Source organism: Balaenoptera ricei, chromosome 16 (genome assembly GCF_028023285.1).
Source record: "Balaenoptera ricei isolate mBalRic1 chromosome 16, mBalRic1.hap2, whole genome shotgun sequence".
NCBI lineage: Eukaryota > Metazoa > Chordata > Mammalia > Artiodactyla > Balaenopteridae > Balaenoptera > Balaenoptera ricei.
This window is the reverse complement of record NC_082654.1, coordinates 58,102,524-58,126,853: the sequence shown is the minus strand read 5'-3', so window position 1 is coordinate 58,126,853 and position 24,330 is coordinate 58,102,524. Positions and strand designations below refer to the sequence as shown.

The 24,330-nt window shown below is 41.9% G+C and overlaps 2 protein-coding genes across 11 annotated transcripts in view; one reads left to right on the top strand and one right to left on the bottom strand.

Annotated features, from left to right (window-relative positions):
- Nucleotides 1-24,330, bottom strand: part of KCNMA1 (potassium calcium-activated channel subfamily M alpha 1) — a 786,057-nt gene that overhangs the window by 187,674 nt on the left and 574,053 nt on the right. For all 10 annotated transcript variants that reach the window (XM_059899168.1, XM_059899169.1, XM_059899170.1 and 7 more), the window contains one exon: nt 18,851-19,006. In XM_059899168.1, coding sequence (XP_059755151.1) covers nt 18,851-19,006 — 156 coding nt within the window. The remainder of the gene's footprint in view (nt 1-18,850; nt 19,007-24,330) is intronic.
- Nucleotides 1-24,330, top strand: part of LRMDA (leucine rich melanocyte differentiation associated) — a 1,782,822-nt gene that overhangs the window by 1,684,286 nt on the left and 74,206 nt on the right. The gene's annotated exons all lie outside the window — the stretch shown is intronic.

The following is a 24,330-nucleotide window of genomic DNA, read 5'->3' as shown; positions in this document are numbered from 1 at the left end:
GAGAATATTTTCACAGGAAGTTAGAAATGACTTGAAATTCCCCTCTGCGGCTTCCTAGAGTGGATTTTAGGCCTCGTCAAAATGACATTTGGTTCAGAGACTGAAAGGGGACAGCTTATAAATTGCTGAGGTATTTAGCTGGCTTCAGCAGTTTCTGTTTAAGAAGGGCCATGATCCTGAGTGCAGCAGCAATGTAGGAAGTACCAAAGCACATGCAGCCTCTGGGTTCAAATCCCAGCCTCACTGAACGTCCCTGGGCCAGTTGTATAACCTCTCCAAGCCTCAATCCCCTCACCTGCAAAATGAGAGCAACAGTAGTACCTACTTCCTAGGAAGACAGATGAAATGAGGTGATCCACGTAAAACACCTAACATAGTGCCTGGCAAATAGCTAATGTTTTCTGAGTGCTTCCTATGTGATAGGTGCTTTGGTGGCTTAATCATACTAAAAGATGGCACTTACTGAGTGTGTACCCTGCAGATGTTCTATAAATGCTCTATCATAAATAATGAGTGTTGGTGATGGTGATGGTGATTATGAAGACATCTCTACTACTCGCACAAGGGAACACAGCCAGTTAGACGTTGGGACAGTGATTCATGGCTTCCTATTGCTTAGCTGCTACTGGAAAAACCTGGAACATCACTAATCAACAAATGATCCTCTGGACTGAGGAGAAAAACTAAGTAACTTGAGTTTATCCCCAAAAGACAGCAGTGTTCCCTGGAGGTCCTCCCTCCCCCTCCCCTTCCCTAGTGGCCAGCAAGTTCACTCTGAATAGATAGGATGATAAGAGAGAAGTTAGGTATTTGGAGGAACTGACTGTCTCCCCAAATAGGAGAAAGGTCATACGTGGACATAAAGACCCAGCCTGGTCTCCTGAAAGCAGCCCTGAGACAAAAAGACCCTGATGGGTAGACTGGATTGGCTACTTCCAATTTCTGGGCTTGACTCTTGCCCACATCCCTCCAGTGGAGACTCACTAGATTCTACTTTCATCTTTCATCCTTCCTCCTGCAAATGGCTTTCCTCTTTGTTTCCTCTTTGTTTGCCAGGTATCAGTTCAGACTGATTCTGAACTGATACCTGGCACATCCTTGGTCCACAAGAAAGGCATGCTAATACTCCGATGCTTGTTCAAACATTATTTTTAAAAGTACTTGTTTAACTTGTATTTGGAGTAGAGGCTGAGTGCTGGGTGGGGATGAAAAAGAGAAGAATGGGGGCTTCCCTGGTGGTGCAGTGGTTGAGAATCTGCCTGCTGATGCAGGGGACACGGGTTCGAGCCCTGGTCTGGGAAGATCCCACATGCCGCGGAGCAACTAGGCCCGTGAGCCACAATTACTGAGCCTGCGCGTCTGGAGCCTGTGCTCCGCAACAAGAGAGGCCGCGATAGTGAGAGGTCCGCGCACCGCGATGAAGAGTGGCCCCCGCTTGCCACAACTGGAGAAAGCCCTCGCACAGAAACGAAGACCCAACACAGCCATAAATAAATAAATAAATAAATAAATAAATAAATAAATAAATACATATTAAAAAAAAAAAAAAAAAAAAAGAGAAGAATGACCACAGGTCAGAGCCCTCAGCCTTTATTGCCCTCAGCAATTCAATTCTGGCCCCAATTTTGCATACTCCCCTCAGCAAAAGAAAAGCCTTGCAATTAAGTGGATGCGACTCTTTAGAAGGCAAATTAGAAAATATCTGTTGTTACTTGAACGTGGAGTAACATGTTCAAGGGAACTCATCCCTCCTATCCCAAAGAGTTTACCAAAGTATTCCGTCCAACCACAAACTGTATGCCTCCTGAGAAGAGTTCTGGAAGGCACATTTCCTCCTTCTTGTTGCATTTCTTGGAAGATTTTAGCCCTTGTTATAGTTCAGTATTCCCAGAAAACTGCCAGGATGGTATCCTACAGTTGGTATAAGATGAGAAGAAAGAGAAGACGTGTGATAATCCTGCTTGGTCAAGGAGAGGTCTCTCTGTTCCTGTGCCCATTGGTTCTATGAGCAAGTTCAAGTCCATAGTACATATCAATCCTCCAGGCAGGACCCGGGAGGTCACTACGCTCTCTGAGTTCTCCACGGGTAACACAGCCCAGCACACAGCTATTCTCCTTCCAGGCACTGCCACTGCAGGGTTCTGTCCTGGGCAGGGCTGCACTTGCTAGCTGGACATTCATTACGTATGGAAATGAACAGCCAGCATATCTCCATTCACTGAGAGGCCTGGGAAAAGCCATAAAGGTGCATCCAGGTTTCACCTGTACATGCAGGTAAAATCGAGCTGTGGGGGTAGGGGATGGGTTTCTGACAGAAAGGTTGAGGGACCCAGTGTCACTTAGGCTGATAAACAATGCTACTGCCCTAGAAAATGCACTCAGGCAGAAAATTCTACTAATTCTGTATCTCACCACAGAGTTCCAGGGACCTCCCCCAATATCAGTCATTTACAAAGACTTTGGCAACACAAAACTGTAAGCAGTATAGGGAGGGATGTCTTTACACCACCCTAGAGAGTGGCTTTAGATTAGGCTCATCCCTCTGTGTTCCCCCATGAGTGACCCAATCCTAATCCAGTGTCAGATCTCATCACAAATAGAAACCCAAACAGTACCACCAACCCCTAAGGAACAAGAAGGGGGTGACGTACCGTCATGTACTGGTAATCTTTCCAACAACCTGCTAGGCTCTTCCACTTTTTACTGTGGGTGAATATGAAGCTCAGAGAGCTTGAGCAAGCAGTGCGAGGTCTTACAACAAATCATGTCCTAATTCAGAGGCTTACAACACACCCCCAACCCCAGCCTTCTGCCCACTGCACAGCTCCACAACTCCCCTCACACTTCACGAGTGAGGGAGAACAGGACGGGTGAGGCTGTGCTGGCACATCTGAAAAACATAGTGTTCCATGGATATATCTGGACAGGGGGACACCATCCAAGATCTTTGGATGATCAAGTCTAATACCTAATCCAAATTCCGAAAGAGGTACCAAATATTCCTCTTTCACTGATTCTTTCCTCACTAGTCCATTTAAGGAGAAGAAAAAATACCCAACCATTAAAATAAATGGCCTTCTCACTGCCAAATGTTAGCTGAAACAGGAAACCAACAGAAACTCCTTAAGAAATGATATTTATTTTGTCAGTCTAGGAAAAAAAGGAGAAACTAATTAAATCCATTGTCCTAAAAAGCAACACCATAAATATGGAGGCTAGGCATAAACACAGACTTCTCTTTGCAGACTGACCACAACAAAGAGCTTCTGCACCCCAAGGTCAGTGGACATAGAGCTGTATGTTAGTTTTTGGTGGGCAGAGATACTCTACCTGCTGACACGGTATGGGGGAAAGGGAGGAAGTGATATCTCTCACTTATATAATGTCAATCAATTCCATCCGCTTCCCAGCCTACTTCCCATCCCCTAGTGTACACAAAGCACAGCATCAAGGCAGGCAGGACACCTGTATTTCTTAGTACTTGAAACCCTAATCAGTGGGCCTGCATCACTCGTGCTACCGTGGGATACATGTGGCAGCTGATAAAAACTACAAAAATTATACCCAGTTGAAAGGTTTTATTGCATGCCATTTTTCAAGATGGCAGATGGATGCTTAAATTGATCTCAGCATCATTTTACAGGTGTCCCAAAGTTTCTCTAAATCAGCTAAATGAGTCTGAAGTGGAAACAGTCACCTCCCATTGTTCTGCCAGGAGATGCGCAGGATTCCACAGTAATGCAGCTTGCCAGGTTACATTATTCATAGTCTCTGATGAAAAGGTGGATTACCTCAAACTCACCCCAAAGAGAGTGATTACTGAATACGCTAAAAAGACATGATGATGATGACACTGCCTTAGAGGCAATATTCTCCCTGGTCCAGCTATAAAGGACAAACATAGAATATTGTTCTAAAGTGATATCTGGTTTTCGGGCTCTGGATAAAATAGAATAAGGACACTCCACCCTGTGTCTTTCATTGATTGCATCTATTAAACTTGGACAAAATGCATGGAGCAAGCTATTTGAAGTCTCTGAGACAAACGGTAGCAAACAGATTAGGGAAAATGACCAGAATTGGAAGTACCACCAAATCAGCAGTGAGTTTACCATTGTTTTTGCTCTGGTATCCTCTAACCTGACTTTGAGGAAGCCCAGAACCTGTAAATGAACACAAGAATGTGGAAAGACAAAGCCCCAAGAGAAGCTCTCATTCTGGCTCAAAGACCGGTAGAGGCAATTCCTAACACTCAGAGAGAATGGGGAAATCATGGTTTGGGTTCTTTTTTCTTTTCTTCTCTTTTCTTGCACCTCCAACCCTAAGGCACCCAGTGCCGGCAGTAGCAGCAGTGGCAATGGGAGATAAAAGGAGGTAGGAGAAACTTTTTTGGCTAGAGGGTCTGAGGTCCAAAGAGAGTGAGGCAAAGCCCTATTGTTTTTTGTCTCTCTTTGTCCTCCCACTGGTTTGTCCAGGTGAGGACACAGTAGCAGAAAGTGTATAACAAACCAGGGTAGCTAAAGCCCCAGCTTTCTGGTCAGAGGATAAAAAGGAAAACCCTATGGAAGCTCAAATTCCCCTGGAGATCACAGAGAAAGAGGACTTAAGAAAGGAGTCCCTTACAATTACTTATGAACTCCTGGGCTCAGCCTGAGCTGAGCAAGGATGAAACTGACCCTACACAGCATATATAGATTTTGAGGACTAGAGCATAATATAAACTATCACCCAGTTTGAGATTGATGTGGGGCAGATCCAAATAACACTGCCAATGTTTTGAAAATTCAACTCATATTGAAATTACAACCCATAGAAGCTTGGCCAGAATTTCAGTCTAAAATAAAACAGGTCATTACATGCCACAATAAAATTATCAATGTGTTTGCAAGTTTTAAACAAGACCCAGAATTTCATAATAAAAAAACAAAGTGTCGAGAATACAGTAAAAAAAAGTACTTGGCATATGAATAACTAAAAAAAAGAATCTCAACTTGCATCCAATGCCTACATGGCACAAATATTAGAAATATCTAACAAGAGCCTAAAGTAGCTATTATAAAATGTTCCAATAACTAACAGAGAACACTTTTGTAAAGAATTAAAAGACAGAAAGCCTTAGTAAAGAAACAAGATAAAAATAATTATATGAAAATTCTAGAATTGAAAAATATAATAACTAGCACACTCAGTGGAGAGGCTCAATAACAGGATGGAGATGAAAAAGGGAAGAATCAATAAACCTTAAGCTAGATCAATATAAATTGTACAATTTGAACAACAAAGAAAAAATATTGAAAAAAATGAATAGAGCCTCAGGGCCCTGTGGTATATTCAAAAGTCCAACATTTGTGTCATAGGAATTCCAGAAGGAGAGGAGAAAGAGTATGGTACAGAAAATATATATGAGGAAATAATGAAAGAAAACTTCCCAAATTCTATCAAAGACGAACCTAGAGATTCAAGAATCTCAGGCCCAACAGAATAAACCCAAAGAAATAATGCTTAAACTCAGTGTAATCAGATGAGAGAAAACTAAAGTCAAAAAGAAAATCTTGAAAGTAACCAGAGAAAAATGACTCATTACTTATAGGTTAACAATTCAAATGACTATAGATTTCTCACCTGAAACAATGGAGGCAAGAAGGAAGTGAAACAATATACTTAAAGTACTGAAAGAAAAGATTAGTCAACCCAGAATTCTGTACCCACCAAAAATGTCCTTCAGGAATGAAGATGAAATAAAGACATTGTCAGATGAAGGAAAATTGTATTTGTTGCCAACAGACTGATCTAAAGGAATTGCTAAAGGAAGTTGTTCAGACAGAATGGAAATGATTCCAAGGGGAAAGATGGAACATCAGGAATGAAGAGAGAACAACAGAGATGGGAAATATCAGAATAGATATAAAAGACTATACTTCTCTTGAGTTCTTTAAAATACGTTTGATGACAGAAAAGAAAAAGTTATAGCATTGTCTGATGGCGTTTTCAACAACGCACGTACAACAAAAAATGGGGAGGGTAAAGAGACCTATAGGTTGGCAAGATTCTATATTACGCTGGTGAATCACTGAATCTAAGTAGACTTGGAAAGTTAAGTAGGTATATTACAACCCCAAGGGCAATCAGTTAAAAGACTACATAAAGTTATATAATAAGAAACACTATAAATGAAATGAAATCTAAAAATATTCAAAATAACCCAAAAGAAGAAAATAAAGAGGAAAGAGGAGAACTAGAACAGAGAAAATCGACAGAAAACAAATAAAATATTAGATATAATCCAAACATATCTATAATTACATTTTATATAAATGGTCTAAGTACACCTTTTAACGAACGTAGAGTCACAGAATAATTTTTTTAATTGACCCAACTATAAGCTGGCTATAAGGAAATCACTTAGAATTTAAAGATATATTGTTAGTTTGGTTCAAACAAAAAAATCATGAGAACAGATACATTTTTTTTATGAAAACACTAATCAAAAAGAAATACTGAGTGGGTCTATTAAATCAGATCTGAAGTCTACCAGATTTCAGAACAAAGAAAACTGCCAAAGATATTAGGGACAATATATAATGACAAAAAGTTCAGTTCATCAAGAAAATGCAACAATCCAAACATATATATCCTCAGCAGAGTTTCAAAATTCACAAAGCAAAATTTTACAGAACTAAAATAAACAAATCCATAACTATAGTTGGAGACTCAGCACTCATCTCATTGTAATGGGTAGAACTAGTAGACATAAAATCAGCAAGGGTATAGAACTGAACACCATCCACCAACTGGCCCTAATGAACATTTATAGAACACTCTACCCAACAATATATCAGGATATATATCCTATTTAAGCTCATGTGGAACACTCACCAAGACAGATTGTATAAAACACACTAACAGGGCTTCCCTGGTGGCGCAGTGGTTAAGAATCCGCCTGCCAATGTAGGGGACATGGGTTCAGGCCTTGGTCCGGGAAGATCCCACATGCTGCGGAGCAACTAAACCCGTGCGCCACAACTACTGAGCCTGCGCTCTAGAGCCCATGCTCTGCAACAAGAGAAGCCACCGCAATGACAAGCCCACACACCGCAACAAAGAGTAGCCCCCGCTCGCCGCAACTAGAGAAAGCCCATGCGCAGCAACAAAGACCCAATGCACCCAAAAATAAAATAAAGTTAAAACACACTAACAAATTTAAAAGAAGTGAAATCATACAAAGTAGGTTCTCTTACCATAATGGAATCAGACCACGAATCAATAATAGAAATATAAGAGGAATATCTCCAAATACTTGGAAATTAAGCAACACACATTTAAATAACCCGTGGGTCAAAGAAGAAGTCTCAAATGGAATTATAAAATATTTTTAACTAAATGAAAAAGAAAATACAACATTTCAAAAATTGTGCAATGCACCTAAAGCAGTGCTTAGAAGGAAATATATAGCATTAAATGCTTATATTAAAAAAGAAAAGTATCAAATCAATAACCTAAGCTCCATTTAAGAAGCTAGAAGAGTAAAATAAACCCAAAGTAAGCAGAAAGAAAACAGAAAAAGAAAGAAAATAATGCAATCAAAAAACTTTGAAAAGATCAGCAAAATTTACATGTGTAAGACAGACAAAAAATGAAAAAAAAAGGAAGGGAGGGAGGGAGACACAAATCAAAAAATCAAGGATGAGAGAGAGGTTATCATTACAGACCCTGCAGACATTAGATAGGCAATAATAGAAAACTACAAACAACTTACATACATCAATTGAACAGCTCAAATAAATTAGACTAATTCCTAAATTTTTCAAAAACCTCAAACTGCAGCAACTCACTCAGGATTAAATAAATAACCTAAATAGACTTACAGCTATTAAAGAAATTAAATTAGTCTTTAAAAACCTTTGGGAAAAGAAATTGAGGTCCAGATCATTTCACTAGTGAATTCTACTAAACATTTAAGGAAAAAATAACACCAATTCTACACAATCACTTCCAGAAAATAGAAGGGAAAGACTTCCCAACTCATTTTATGAAGTCAACTTTACCCTGATATTAAAGCCAGACAAAGACAGTGTAAGAAATCTATAGAACAATATCTACTCACAAACACAGACATAAAAAATCTTCACAAACATATTAGCAAATCAAATCTATATATCTACCTATAAATAAATAAATAAATAAATAAATAAATAAATAAATAAATATATATATATATATATATATATATATATATATAGAGAGAGAGAGAGAGAGAGAGAGAGAGAGAGAGAGAGAGAGAGAGAGAGGGGAATAGATATAAATAAATCACACTATGACCAAGTGGGGTCTATCTTGGAATGCACAGTGGCTGGTTCAATATTCTCACATCAGTCAATGTAATCCACCATATTAACAGTGTAAAGAACAAAAACAACATGATTATATGAATTGAAGCAGAAAAAGCATTTGGCAAAACTCAAAATCCATTCACAATAAAAACTCTCATCAAATTATTAATAGAAAAGAACTCCCTCAACCTCAGAAGACAAACATCTACAGAACACCTACAACTAACATTATACTTCATGGTGAAACAATGAATATTTTCCCCCTAAGAGTAGGAATAAATCAAAGATGTCCACTCTCACTCCACGTATTCCATATCCTGGAATAAGTGCTAGCCAGTGTAACATAGTTAAGGATTCAAGGTCAACATAGAAAAATAATGTGCATTTCGACATACCACCAATGAACAATTGGAAACTGGATTTTTTAAAACTGCCACTTACAATATCTCCCCCAAAATGTAATACTTATGTATAAATCTAACAAAAATGTACAGAATCCATTTGCTGAAAACCACAAAACACTGATGAAAGAAGTTAAAGATTATCTAAGTAAATGGAGAGACCACGTTCATGGGTTGGAACCCATGTTCATGGAAGCCAATGCTCCCCCAAGTTGGTCTATAGGTTTAACATGTTTCAATCAAAATAGCAGTAGGATTTTTTGTAGGTATAGAAAAGCTGATCCTAAAATGTACATGAAAAGGCAACAACACTAGAATAGCCAAAGCAACTTTGAAAAAGAACACATTTGGAGGAATCATATTACCTAATGCCAATTTTAAGCCACAGAGGATTATTCCCGGATCTTAAAACCCAATGGAATTTGTCTGGTTGGATTTTGAAGGTACTTGGGGCTGGTAGCTCCTTTCTTCCTTCCATTTTCTCCCCTCTGGAATGGGAATGCCTGTAACTGTTATCTTACGGCTGTCCTACTATTATTGTTTAGAGGCAGAATACTTGTTTTCTAGTTTTATGGAAACTAGATGCCCTGCAAACACCTTGACTTTAGTCCAGGGAAACTGAATTCAGACTTTCGGCCTCCAGAAAAAGAAGAGAAAAAATCAGTTGTAAGCAACTAAGTTTGTAGTAACTTATTATAGCAGCCAGAGGAAATTAATACATATGGTTTCATTTCTCTTAGGAAGATACCTAGAACTGTTGGGTCATATGGAAACTCTCTATTTAACATTTTGAGAAATCCCCCAAATTTTCAAAATTAAAAACTTTATCTGCAAAAGACAGTGTTAGAAATTTTCCTTTCTTCCTCTTCTTGGCATGGTTTAACCCTCTGGACTGCATGTCCTCTTACTGATACGACTCCCCCCCCCAAACCCCGATTGGAAATCTACCATACTGCATTCTGACCCACTTGTGCCCTCCTTCAGAAGGTTCGGACTATGCTTTTGAGCTTTCTTACATTCCCCCTCAGCAAATAAGTCATCATCTCCCTCCCCTGATCCACTGCGGCACTTGACTTGAGCAACAAATTCTCCCACATGACAAGGCATTACGGTCTAGGGAAAACAACAGTGCCTGGGTCTTTTCCAGACTAAGGCACCATGGAGGGAATGGGTGCAGCTGTAAGAATTTCCCACCTTTGAAAAATGTCTTAATTTTTATAGCACGTAGTTTGGCATGGTTGGAGAAACCTAGGATACTACTTTTACAAATATTGCAAAGTGAATTCTGTTCTTAGAAGCTATTGATTTGAATACAAAACCAAGTAGTGTTCATATTTGAGACATTTCTCCAGGGGAAGCAACGTGTAACAGTGGGGAAAGCAATGAGCTAAGAACTCAACGATCTTCCATCATCATGGTCCTTGCTCTATCAAATCCCATCCAGCATCATCTTCTATTGCCTCTTCTCCTATTTCTTCCTACCCTACAGGGGAGAAAGGGTCAGAAATGCCAGCTACTCTGCATGAGGCACATTTCCCAAATGATACTCGATACTTGTGTATCAAATGAAAATAATTTAAGTTAAATGCATATCTTATAAATTCTAAAGTGCTATGCACACTTAGAGTGCTATGATAACTTTAAAGATCTTGACAAAAATATCTCCCTTATCGAACCAATGGTGGTTTCTCACTTTGCACCCCCTAGATATGTAGAACGGCCACCTCAAAGTTCCAGGTTCCTCATCATTATTCTGGGCATAGATTTATATTTGGTATCATTTTAGGGCAGTGATAACCAAGAACTTTAATAAGGGAATCTGAGATTTTATTCCTAAGAGTTTAATAGCATTTTGAGATTTTTGCTTGAAAAATCACTGATGGTGGGTAGCACCCATAAAACCTAAGTGAGAAGTTGTAAGGGGGCGGGGGAAAGGCCAAGTGAATGCCCAGGTGCACTCAGAAATGCACTCAATTAATAAAAGGCCAATAATCTCTGAAAGAGCTCATTTTGATGTTGGACCAGAGGCTTGGTCAAGAGGGCCTTCCTTCACATTAGTGACAATATCCTGCCAGCTGATAAGGGCCAGGGAGAGCGGCAGCTTCTCCTGGGTTTCACGCTGAGTCCTGGCCACTGCAGTTTCTGTGGCTCCATCCTCTACAGGCACAGGGCTTTTGTATATTATGTAAACTTTCTGTGTTGCTTCCCCTTTGTTCAGTCCTTGCCAAGAGCCAAATAAAAGAATCCATATGTGATTACAGCTATAAAACCAAAAGGAAAATATTAGACAAAAATATAACATTTTGGGGTTTCTAAGTTTGTTTTACCTTTAATGCTAGGCAGACAGTTTACACAAATCATTTTGCTGCAAAGTAAAGAATAATGAATTAAATGTGTTCCCTGTCACCATCAATCATGTATGTTTGCCTTTGATTGACCAAACATATAAGACACATGAAATGACTTTCTAATCATGTTAGGGGGAGGAAGGGAGGGAGAAGGGGAGAAGATGGGGAAGGGGAGTTTCAACCTTTTTTATTTTATTCAGAAATTCCATTGACATTTTCTGGCAATTTTCTAACATGCTGTATGGGCTTCTCTTTGCTAATAATGTTTGCCTTGAGAATTTGTAAAGGTCTGAGAACTCTTTAATTCAATGTTCTAGAAATTACCAGGGCCAGAGGAGAACAGAATCCCTGTTAATAGTTCATGGATTAATTCTTTCTTCATTTGAAATCGTTTTCAGGGAAGTTGGTCTACGTTCAGGTGGGCGTTAGTCATCTTGCACAGAGTCAAAGGCGTTGCGGGAGGCAGACAGAGCCCCTGATCTAATGAGATTCAAGCAGTAAAGAAAGGGGATGCACAATGATGTTGACCCAAATGGGATACTGAGGTTTAGCAAATTCATTTCAATCCATGGCTGTTTATTTTGATTTGTGAATTTAAACAACACACTGACTGGATTTTCTGGCAATAGAAATGGTTTATAACCAAATCTAACCAGCCTCTACGCATCCTCGCCAAGGATTATAAAGCTTTGCATTTCAAGTTTCTACATGGAGTCAAAGCTCTTTAATTTGGCAAAGGAACCATGTACAGTAGCAAAGGAAGAAGGTTTCAGCACCAAAATCACCCCAAATTGTAAGTCCCTGCTGGTCCTGGCCCCACCCAGCTGTCTGGGATAAAGGCTGGTCAGGCCAGGCTCCAGCCATTCATTCATTCATTCGACATGCGTGTATTGAGGACCTCTTATGAGTCAGGTGCTGTTCTAGGCATTGGGAATACAGCAAGCAGCTCTAGGCTTCAGAGTGCTTACGGTGTCTCCAGGAAAAGAGGCAATAAACAAATGCCGTGGAGATAAACAAAGCCAGGAGAGCCAACAAGGATGTGCATGTATGGAGTGTGGCGGGACGGGGGATGCAAATTTTTAAAATGCAATTTTGATGTTTTTTCACATGGAAACTTTATTCACCCCATGAAGCCTAAGAGAACATCTAGATCCTTCCTAGAGAATCTGGTGAAGGGGGACATCTACTCCCTGTAGGGACCCCAGAAGCCCCAGAGGAATCTAAGAGTTTGGTCACTTTCTTCTTGATCGTCCTATATTTGCCAGGAAAACTGCTGATTCATAAAGCATCCCTTTATTACAGGTATACCATCTTCATAGACTGGAGAACTCAACATTTCAGAGATGTCAATGCTCCCAAGAAAGCCCCAAAACAGACCCACACATACACTGCCATCTGGCTTTAAAAGCAGGGGCTCCTGGGTTACTAATAATATACTGTTTCTTAATCTGGGTCCTGGTTACATGAGAGTGTGAGTTTGTAAATACTTAATAAGCTATCCATTTATCAGATGCACACTTTTGTTTGTATATTATACTTCAACTAAAAGTTTGCTTTTAATCTCCTTTTTCAAAATGCAATTCTAATGTTTTAGAAAAAGTTCCCCCTGAGAAATTAACACTGAGCAAGGACATGAGGGATTCACTGGAGGGAAGCCATGCAGCTACCTAGGGGAAGAGCATTTCAGGCAGAGGGAACAACAAATGCAAAATTCCTAGACTAGCTAAATGGAGTGTGGATGATGTTTAGAAGCAGAGTATTTAGGAGATGAGGCCAGTGAGGTCACAGGAGCCCGACTGCTTGAGACCTATAGATGTTTGTAAGAACTTTACTCTGATGAGATGGGACATCATGGAGAGATTTACGCAGAGGGGTGATGGTATCTGACTCATGCTTGAGAAGGATGCTGTAATGAGAATAGACTAGAATAGGGGAGGGATAAGGGCAGAGCAGGGAGGCCAATTAGGATGCTGGTATAATACTCTAGGAGATAGATGATGGTGGTCTGGATCTGATAGTAAAGTGAAGGTAGTGAGACGTGCTCAGATTCTGGGCTTATTTTCAAAGTCGAACCAAGTGGATTTTCTGCTGAATTGAATATGGTACGTGAGAGGAAGAAAGGAGCTAAGGTGGAATCCAAAGGCTTTAGTCTGAGCAACGGGGAGGATGACCTTGCCAATAGTGCAATGGGAGAAGACCAGGTTTACAGAAAAAGAACAGGAATTCCATTCTGGATAGGTTAGGTCTCAGAGGAGATGAAACATTCAAATAAAGATGTTGGGTAGCAATTAAATAAATGATACTGGGATCGGGTTCTGGATAGATATATAAATCTGGGAGTCATCTATATATCTAGGACTCCCGAGAATAAACGAGATTACTGAGGAAGTGAGCATACCTGTAGTGGGAGCAGCTCTCCACTGACAAGGGATGTCTGTAGAAGCCCACTTTCATGATAACATTTGTGATCAGGGTGATCACATTGCCCTTCGGTATGGAATAAGCAACAGTTTGCATCTCACTATCTAACTTACACCACGTGGGTTTACTTAGCCAGGCAAACCCTCTACTCTGGCACTATTAGCATTTCCTCCTGGAGCAGAAAGCCACCTAGATCCCAGCCTTATCAGTTGGAGCCCTGGCCCCATTTCAGAGATCCTGTCACCCACCACTCTTGCACTCCACACAGGGTTGATCCCTGCTTCTAACATGCTTCCCTCATCTAGATGAACCCATTAGCCAATAAGAATCACTTGTTATCCCCCAGAAGCACCTACTTAAGCCAATTAGCTTCACCCCCTGAATAAAGCAGAGTGTAATGTCATTTCCTTCTTGACAGCCCAGTTCATTTTCCCACCTTAACTCATCCCAGCCTAGGCTAATTCCTCACCTGTCTTGATGCAGTGACCTCTGCTGTTATAGAGCTGGCCAGAGAGAAAGGCCAACAAAACCCACAGGATGGGGCTGTGCAAACATGTGCCCATACATCCCCGTCAGAACAGAAGCTTCCTGAAACTTATGAGTGCCTCCTAGCCATAAGGATGACAGTGATTAGCACACTGCTTGCAATATGGTAGGTGCCTGGGGAATCTCTACTGAATCAATATTTCCCGTAAAATAAGCTACAGAAAGTTATGAAGGTATACTCAAGGACATACTTGGAACCAGTGTACCTAGTTTAACATGTGAGTTTGTCAATTCCAAGCTTTATATCCTCACACAAGTTGCTGAACTTCCCTTAACCCACAGTGCCTGCCACTATAATAAAGAGGTGATAATAATAATGCCAGGTTTGGGGGGGGGGGGTCATTGTGAGAATTAAATGAGATGATGCCTATACAGTACTTAGCATAGGGCTTGGCACTAAGTTAGAACCCAGTATATTCTACCTATTATTAAAGATTCTTGATTTCTATTTCCAGCTCCTAAACCATAATGTTTTTATACACCCATATATACAAACACACATATGCACATAAACATAACCCAAAATAAAGGGACTAAAAACAATTCCCTTGGCTACAATTAGTGCCAGGACTCTGGATTGCTGACAGTTTATCGCAATATGGTAACAGCAATACTGAGCAAATGGTTTCCAGGTCCAGCAAAGTCCACCTCAACCAAGATACAATCTGAATGAGACGGGCCTGGTTTCCCTAGTGCTTCCTCATTCAGAAATAGAAAATGTGATGGAGGGGACTGTGCTATGATCAATATTAAGTAAATTTCACCCATAAATTCCAAATCTTGGAAAATAGGGAAAGAACACAAGAAGTGCATCATGTACTTCCTCCTATATCATAATTGATTTATTCAAACAAGAAATAATTATGGAGTGGAGTGCATACCATGTTCTAGGCTGTGTGTGTGTGTGTGTGTGTGTGTGTGTGTGTGTGTGTGTGTTTAAAATGGTGGATTAGCAGAGTTAAAATCGGCAATCCTGAGAACAATTTATTGAATAAATGTGCTAAATTTGAAGACTCAGCGTGGATTGAAAAGAAATTTTAAGAGTTAATCACCCTCTAAAACACATAATACCCACACACATAATTTAGCATGTCCAAGGACAGCTAATCCTAGTAAAAATAACAGCACAATTCGCAAAGACGGGAGGTCAAGCCCCAGCTTGAAACCAGATATGTTGAAGACAAAGTTAAATATTACATGGTAAAACTCTAAAACCAAAAAAAAATTTTTTTTTAAATCAGTGGATCTTAAATTACATGCAAGTGAGGATGCCAAGGAGAGATACACGTGGCCACTTATTCATGGATGAGGCAATGGCTGATAGGCTAAATAAGTTCCTGTCTTGGTCTTTCCAGAAGACATTAGGAAGATTCTCACTTGAACCTGACAGGCGGGTGGTAGGAGATCAGATATCGGTCAATGAACAGGATGTTCTGGGCCTGGTTGATAACGTAGATGTTGACAAGTCACAGGAATCAGGGCATTTGCCTGCACTCCTTCAAGGCATTCAAGGGCGAGAGCTGGGTGCTGCTGGACAAAATGCTTCACCTGTTTCATGAGCAACAAGCTGCTGGGCCACAGGACCCCTGAGTGGCCAGCCTGAGCCTCTTTCATAAAGGTACTGGCTGTAAGGTTAGCATGGATTTGTTAAACAAACCCCCAGAACACCAGAACCTGCACAGGTCATGTCTTGAAGGTTAAGTGGAGCAAAGGACAAATAGCCAGAAACAAGTCTTTAATAGTAATTAGGAATTCTTAAGGAAACTTAAGGACATCATTACCCCCAAAGATGTGGGCTAAAATTATAAATAGATTCCCAAAAAGTTTAGATCAATTCAGAGCTAGGCTTTCAGGGGCAATGGCTTGGCGCCCTGGGGCATAAGTGACCATGCTGAAAGGATAAACAGGTGCTCCCGCGTATTTCCTGGTACCTCAGGGCTGGGTCTCTCTGGTAGCTTCCGTGTATCAGTAGTCCCTCTCTCTTTCATAGAACCTTATCACCCTCACTGTCAGTCTTGGCTTTTTGGTCTCATGCTGGTGGACAGTCACTGTGATATATCATCCCTGTTTCAGTCTTGTTCTTTCTTCTTTCAGCAGGGGCAGAGTACCATGTATTCTCTAGGAGTAAAGAACAGGTATCATACCTGCCCAGGGCCAGGGAGAAGATGACCTCACACTCCACCTCTGGCTTCCAGAAACACTAAGCGTTCTCAAGGGACCAGATGCTGCCAAAGCCTCATCCCACCTCTTTCCATCCAAACAGGCCTGCCTGTCCCCAGGGAAGTGCTGATGAATTCCCTGCTGTAGGACACATTGTAGGGGACAGTGGGGAAGGAAGCCATTTCTGCAAAGAGTTATCCATGTATAGATGCCCTTTTCCATTCAACACCCCCAAATAAAAATAAGTAAAGGCTTTGTGATCCCTGGAATGGGAGCTAATATATAAAACATGCCAAGGAGAGCATCATTATGGGGTTTATTACGACCTACAAGAGACAAGGGTCTGGGATTTGGAGAGCACAAAGAGGACACGACAGAATGGGGAGCACGTGCTTTCAACTGTCTCTATCTCAAATGAAAAAAAAAAATATGAAGGGAAGCCTTGTTATTTCCAGGTCATGTGCCTTAGCAAATTCCAACACAAAGATCACCTGAATGTCAAAAGGCCATATTCAGAGAGCCACCTCCAAACATGGAGGAGTTGGTCCCGGACAGAAATAACATGGTAACATAACCCTGGGAGGGAAATGTGTTTTGAGTTACACCAGGGCCTGGCTGGGCCTCTCCCACAGGCCCTCCTAAACAGGAACTTGGCAGTGGGATTAGCTGGGCTGGAGGGGACGTCCTTGGCTGCAGAGGTGAGGCCCTTCAGGGTCTTGAGGAAAGTTGGACAGAGGTTCTTTCTCCCTGCTGGTAATAACACTGAAGAATCAGTGTCACATCCATTTTATTAATTTTCTTGACAGGCAGCTCTAGTTTCCAGGCAGGCACCACAAAATCAAAACATACGCATGTCAAGTGCCCCATGTGTGGTGGGGCCCTGCCAAGGCCATGTTCATCAACACCAGGAAGCACAGCCCAAGTCCTCAGACATGTGCTGGTCCTGTGGGTAATCCCCTGCTGGAAGAAACCCCCGGAGCTTGGCTGGACGAGCCAGAGGAGCTCTCTTGGTGACAGTCCTTTATCCTGGTCTGGGCTCCTTGTGTTGAACATTAAGAGCCCTGGGAGACACCAGGCTGCCTCTGGTTTTCGGGCTTGTCTCTAAGTCCAGCCACAAAGACCTTCCTGCCGCCTCCTTTTGCCTACATTCAGCTGTATCCAGGCAGGGGACAGCCAGCCTGGATTAAAGAAGCCATTTAAAGGAAAGCCATGTCCTTATTTGTGAGCTGGGTCTGAGCCAGGAGTTCTGCGGAGTCGAGGTCTTTGGGCATATAGTAAGTAAAGAATTTTTTAATCAAGGCATCCATTGCTAAAGTGATTGAACGGACTCCAAAACAATTTGTTCTTTTACGTAGAGCAATGTTAACTATAAATTGGCTAAATAATGTAAATGAGGTGGGTACAGAGGGTGAGGACCTAGAAAGAAATCCTGTTCTAAGTCACACAGCTTATGGATGCCAAGGGTGAGCTCTGACATGGAGTTAGTTCATCACCTGCATCTTCATCCTTCCCACGCATCCCTCTCACTGCAACCAGGGCCATTTCCTCAACCTCACCGAATAACTTACTGCCGGTGGTGGACACAGCAACAATGGCAGCAAAAGGCTGGAGATCTCACACCTTCGACTTCAGAGTTTCTGGCCCCTCTGCAGGGTCTCCCGGTGGCCCACTCATTTCCCACCTCAACCACTAGTAATTCAGGAAGGGGAATGTAAATAAATGAATAACAGAGAGGGGACTATAAGGCCAGATCCTGAGCTAATGGCCACCAACGCCAAATCAGGGAGGCCCAAACGAGACAGGATTTACTGCACCGGTTTGCTACCTTGACTGTCTAGGCTGAGCAATCCAAGGAAAAGGATTGGTGTCATCACTAAGAGCTCCAAAAGCCCTCTTAGTAGGGTCCTGGACCCTCAACCTGATGTCCTGGAAACACTCCTGGCCTGGCCTATGAGGACAGAGTTGGGTCCTTCTTTGTCTGAGTTGGTCCAGTGGGCAGGGGCCACTTTGGAGGGGCTGAGCAGCCAGCCCTGTGGGGTGAATCGCTGACCGGGGGATGAGCACATCCAGGCTGCCTGTCTCACAGTGTAAAGGGCCCCGCTGCCCACGACTCAGTTAGTTCCTCCTTTGACTCTCCATTCAAACAACCATGGCATGTCAGCCCCACTGGCCTCCTTGATTGTGCAGAAATAAATAAATGAATTATGTTGTTAGGGTTTGGGCTTCGGCACAAACACATGGTCTGCATTTCTCTGCACAGTGAGAGGTCCACCAGCCACTTGATGTAAAAGAGCAAAAGGATAATTCTTTTCTTTAGGCGCTCTGGTGCCATATGGAATGTATATAAATCATAGTTTTGTTTTAACAGTGGAGACTTTGTTGATAGATAAACATGTGGTTTATCTAAAAAAAAGAGAGGATTGTGCTTTGAACAATCATTTAATGGCCGTGGATGTGCTAAATAAAAATAAAAACATAATTTTGAAAGAAGCTGGCCTCGTGCCCAAATCTGTAACAAGGAACTTCTCCTTAACCAAAGTGGTTAAAGCCCGCCGATCTGTTTTGAGTTTAAGCTGTGCTCTCTACTCAACCCCACGACAAATTGAATCCGGGGCTAATGTGCTCTAATAGGACGAGACGTTACCTTTATGAATGACCTCATGGAGAAGAGGTTGGCAAGCATGGTGGAGAGGCCTTGAGCCAGGCAGCTCTGGGCGATGAACCCCAGCTTCAGCTCTGCGAGGCAGATTGCATCATCCCCCTCTTTCCAATTCCAGCTTGGGATGTTTAGCAGATGGGCCTGCGGAAACAAAAACAGGTATGAGACCTTTCTTCGTTAAATGTTCAATTGGTTAAAATCTCCTCTGGGAAATGCAGCACTGCCCAACAGCTCAGGGTCACCCAGACTCAGCCTCCCTTTCCCTTGCCTGGGTCTGGTGTTTCCTGCTTTTTATTCACCTCTTCTGTTCATCAGGCTTCAGTCTCTCTGGAACATTGCTTCTGTACCTACCAAGCCCAAGTCCTCCCCTTGGGTTTGTCATCGAGCCAAATAGAGTCCAGAGGGAACTTCCTCTTGTGACAGACACGTCAGCCCGTGCTACTAGGATGTCTGGCTAGGTTGCTCTAAATTGGCTCCTCAAAAAACCTTAAGGCTGCCAGACGCCTGGGTATTTTAGATGTCGTTTTTTGTCTGCCTTCCCAGAACTCCTGCTCCATGGCTCCCAAGCTTGAGTGGGCATCAGAATCACCTGAAGGGTTTATACTAACGCAAATTGTTGGGCCTCGATTCTTTGCGGGGAGGGTAAGCCTGGAGAATTTGCATTTCTCACAAGTTCCGAGGTGACGCCGAGCTGCTGAGCTAGGAACCACATTTCAAGAAGCACTGCCCTAAATCATCCGGCACGTCACAGTGGAGATGTGTTACAATCTCTTGCAGATGGACTGATCCTATTCAACAGTGAGGTCAGACCCTGCGATGAGGATCCAGAGGCATGTTCATCCAATTATTTTTAAGTGGCAGGAAGCAGAGAGTCAGAGATGATACAGTGGATGAAAGAATCAAGGTTCGAAAGTTCTCCAGAGTTGGAAAAATGGGCAAAAATCAACCAGAAAAGATTTAAAAGAACTTAATATCAAATACAGCATTTAGGTTAAAAGAAAAGAATCAATTGTTTAAATCCAAAATGTGAAGCCCTTACTTGGCAGCAGACATGAGGGGACAGGAAAAAAAAAAAACAAGAAAAAAAAAAACCCTTTTGTGTGGGTAACCAAAACTCCCCAAAAGAAGTCAATCTCGTGACAGATTACAGAAAAAAACCAGCACTAGCTTGTTAGAAATGGTCTTCAGATCATGGGAAATACAAAGGTTTCCTTCTGTTGTGAACTGGTCAGGCTAGCTCCCTGGCACTTGATCTAGTTGTGACAGTCAGATTTTAAAAGGGAAATTGATAACTGAATAACTCCCAGAGAAATATGACAAGCATAAGAGGAGACGTGGGTTCTAGAAAACATCTTTGGAGGAACAGTTAAGAGAGCCAGCAGCATTTGGTCTGAAGAAGGGCCACTCCTCCAGGGAGACAGGATAGTCACCTGGGAACACCTCAGGTGCTGCTGTGATGAGGAGAGATTAGACCTGTCTTGCTTTGTTCCAAGTGCCAGAATTAGGAATGACTGGTGTATATTACAAGAAAGCACTTTTTAAGCTTGTTTTATAAAGGAAATCTCTAAGGATGTAATTTGTCTAAAAAATGGAGAAAGCTGCCTCCAGAAATGCAAGGTCTTTTTCCCTAAAACTCAGTGCGCGTTTCTCCAAGTCTCAGTAGGTAGACTGTTGCTTTGCACGGGAGGCTGAATCAGAGCCCTTCGAGGCTCCTCCTGCTAATGCCAAGACTCTGTGACCCTGAAATTACTGTTCCTCTCCACATATCAGCAAACACAAGGAGCAGCAAGGAGGTGTATATGCAGGACAATATACGACAGGTGTGCTGCTAGGAGGAGATGGAAGACTCCCCTCTGGAGCCAAGACCAAGTCCAATGGCTCCGTGTTTGGCTTTCAGAAATACCACTCTTGTGAAATTCCCTCTTGCAAAATCCTGTTCTGCAACAATCTTGTGAATCCTAACCCGGCAGTGTTTACTCCTGGAAGATTCTCCCTGATGAGAGCTGTTAAAATAGTCCCACGTGTGGGCAGTAGCAGATGGGAATTTCTGTCAAGCTGAGTATCAGAGGCCTTCCCACATCATAGACTCAATTCCAGCAATTAGCCCTGCTCTTTATCCCATTTCTCTCCCTACCCATCACTGGCTTAAGAAGGGCACTTTCCCCCTTTACTTCCCTGGCGTCGTAGGGAATACATCAGGCTAAGTGGAGACATACTCATTTGCATGGACGTCATCTGAGAAGAATGAGGAGAAATTAAATCTAAGTCATGAACAAGTAAATCATCAAGTGTGAAAGGAGATTTGGGTGGTCCAAGCCCCAGACAGACACTATGTAACCTTCATGGCAACTTCAAATAAACAAACAAACGAATCTTTTTAAGATGGTTTCTCGCATCCCCACATGCCATCCAGGGTATGAAGTCCAGGATTTTATGTCTTGGGTCCCTCATGTACCCATCTGGTATTGAGTTCCTTAGACATATTTTACATGTTATTACACAGAAAAGTCAAGTTCGTTTCATTTCTCAGCCTCCTCTTTTGGCCACTGTATCTTTTCCAATCGTGGGGCAGGGAGCCACAAGGGACATGCCAAAGGCTGGAAGGTCTGTGTGCACCAAACAAAGACGGGTGACTGACCCAGGAACTCAACTTGTTCGTTTCTGGCAACTCTGTCCTTTTTCATTGGAGGGAACTTTGGGTCCAGTGTCCAGTGGAAGATGCCAGCGTTACTACATAGCAGTCTAGAGGCAAATCCTCTCTCATCTGGAGAACCAGCCTTGCTAAGGCAGGACGAACAGGACTGGGGCTTCCCTCTGTTTGAGGTGAAAGGAATGTGAAAACAGGCTGTCCCAGAAACCACGAGAGATGAATTCCAGCCCCAGTGCCACCTCTCACTACACATGCAAATTTAGGGAAGCTGCAATGAGGAAGAAAGAAGGTCATCTCAGAGAAAACACTTCAACACTTCTGCTCAAGTGTAAGGGTTTACAGTGAGAAAGCTCAAAGAACTTGCATCTCCATTTGGCCACTGGGACTTGGCTTCAGGTCAGAGACCAAAACCTCTTTCTGTAGAGTCTGCTGGGAACATTTTAGAAGTCCACTAACAGCTAAGTCATCAAGAGTGAACTTTTCCAAGATGTCCCAAAGCATTCTTTCCTTCAAGAGTTTTAAGCCATCTGCACTCAAATCAGACAATGCCCTGTGCTGTCTCCTTTCCATGCTGGGAGATGGTGAGGCTGAGTGTTTCTCTCCCTGAATTCTAATGGGGGTAAGCAGATCCACTTTGGAGAACCTCCATCCTTCTATAAGTCCTACTCAGAGGAACCACAGTTTGGCTCAACAGCCTGTGGCTCTACTGAATGAGAAGGTGGCAGTTGGCAGTTCTGTCTCTTAGCTCACTGGCTGCCAAGTGACCATGAGTTGTACCCACCAGAGACGCTCTGTCTGAGACAGAGCTTAGACCCACGGTCTGCAGTCACCCTGGGATACTAAAATGCACAGATGGTCAAATGAGGACTAAATGGAATAATGGATGTCAAAGCTCTTTCAAAACCATAAAATATGACACAAATGTCTGAGATTATTATGATGACAAACTCAGAAGGAGTTTTATATGGAGAGAAAGAAGACAGCTTCCCTACATCCCTCTAGGTCCTAGAATAGCACCATCATTAGGTCACGGGGGATTGAAATTCTTTATCTTTTAAATCTGATATCCAGTTATGGAATTAACTATCCTTTGGAATATGCTGACAGTATATAAGTGTACATGCATGTACCAGGTTCTTTCCTGAAAGCAAGTTTTAATGGATGGAGATCTCTGGGCATCTAGTCATGGGTACAGAGAAAGTGCCAAGAGAGGAAGAAAAATAATATCGTAAGGGTAGACAGGAAGATCTTAAAAAACAGCAAAATTAAATCAAAACTACAATGCAATATCATCTCACACCGGTCAGAATGGCCATCATGAAAAAATCTGCAAACAATAAATGCTGGAGAGGGTGTGGAGAAAAGGGAACCCTCTTGCACTGTTGGTGGGAATGTAAATTGATACAGCCACTATGGAGAACAGTATGGAGGTTCCTTTAAAAACTAAAAATAGAACTACCATATGACCCAGCAATCCCACTACTGGGCATACACCCTGAGAAGACCGTAATTCAAAAACAGTCATGTACCACAATGTTCACTGCAGCTCTATTTACAACAGCCAGGACATGGAAGCAACCTAAGTGTCCATCGACAGATGAATGGATAAAGAAGATGTGGCACATATATACAATGGAATATTACTCAGCCATAAAAAGAAATGAAATTGAGTTATTTGTAGTGAGGTGGATGGACCTAGAGTCTGTCATACAGAGTGAAGTTAAGTAAGTCAGAAAGAGAAAAAACAAATACCATATGCTAACACATATATATGGAATCTAAAAAAAAAGGTCATGAAGAACCTAGGAGCAAGACGGGAATAAAGACGCAGACCTACTAGAGAATGGACGTGAGGATACGGGGAAGGGGAAGGGTAAGCTGAGACGAAGTGAGAGAGTGGCATGGACATATATACACTACCAAATGTAAAATAGATAGCTAGTGGGAAGCAGCTGCATAGCACAGGGAGATCAGCTCGGTGCTTTGTGACCAGCTAGAAGGGTGGGATAGGGAGGGTGGGAGGGAGGGAGATGCAAGAGGCAAGAGATATGGGGATATATGTATATGTATAACTGATTCACTTTGTTATAAAGCAGAAAGTAACACACCATTGTAAAGCAATTATACTCCAATAAAAATGTTAAAAAAAAAAAAAAAACAGCAAAATTGTAAAGCAAGGTGAAGAATGTCTATTTGCAGTTCTCAAGGAATGAGATGACAAATAATGACCAGTGGACTTCCTGTTCTTTCTCTGCAAGAGAAAAATGAAATGATAAAGAGCCCTGTAACAAAGTCACTATGTCCCTTTCACTCTCACACATCTTATAAGGACAAAGTCTCATAAGCGACTTTTCCTAACTCTGAAACCCAAATAGATCGGGGTGGTTCTAAACAAAATGCGTTTTAAGCAAATAATCATGGGTCGGTTGATGTCTTCATCACTGTTTTTGAATAATGATAAGGCAGAGGTTTGTGAAAGATGTTCAGCTTGCTATGATCAGCTTGCTGTGATCGTGTGAATACTGACCAGTGCCATCTGGATCCTAGGTCCATGGAACTACTTCTGAGTTTGACAAGAATCACAGAGCTGAAATCCTCCTTAATTCCTTGAAGATGCTGCATTAGCACTCATTGGAAGGAGAAAAAAAGGAACTGACATCCCTTTCTAAACATACATCATTAATTTTCCTATTCAATCTAAATTCAGCCCCAAATCTAAACAACAGCTTAAAGCACTCCCACACTAAATGAAATTTCAAATCACAAAGGAAAGAGGGAGAGTTCCTTGCCTCGGGAGCTGTCACCAGCCACAGCC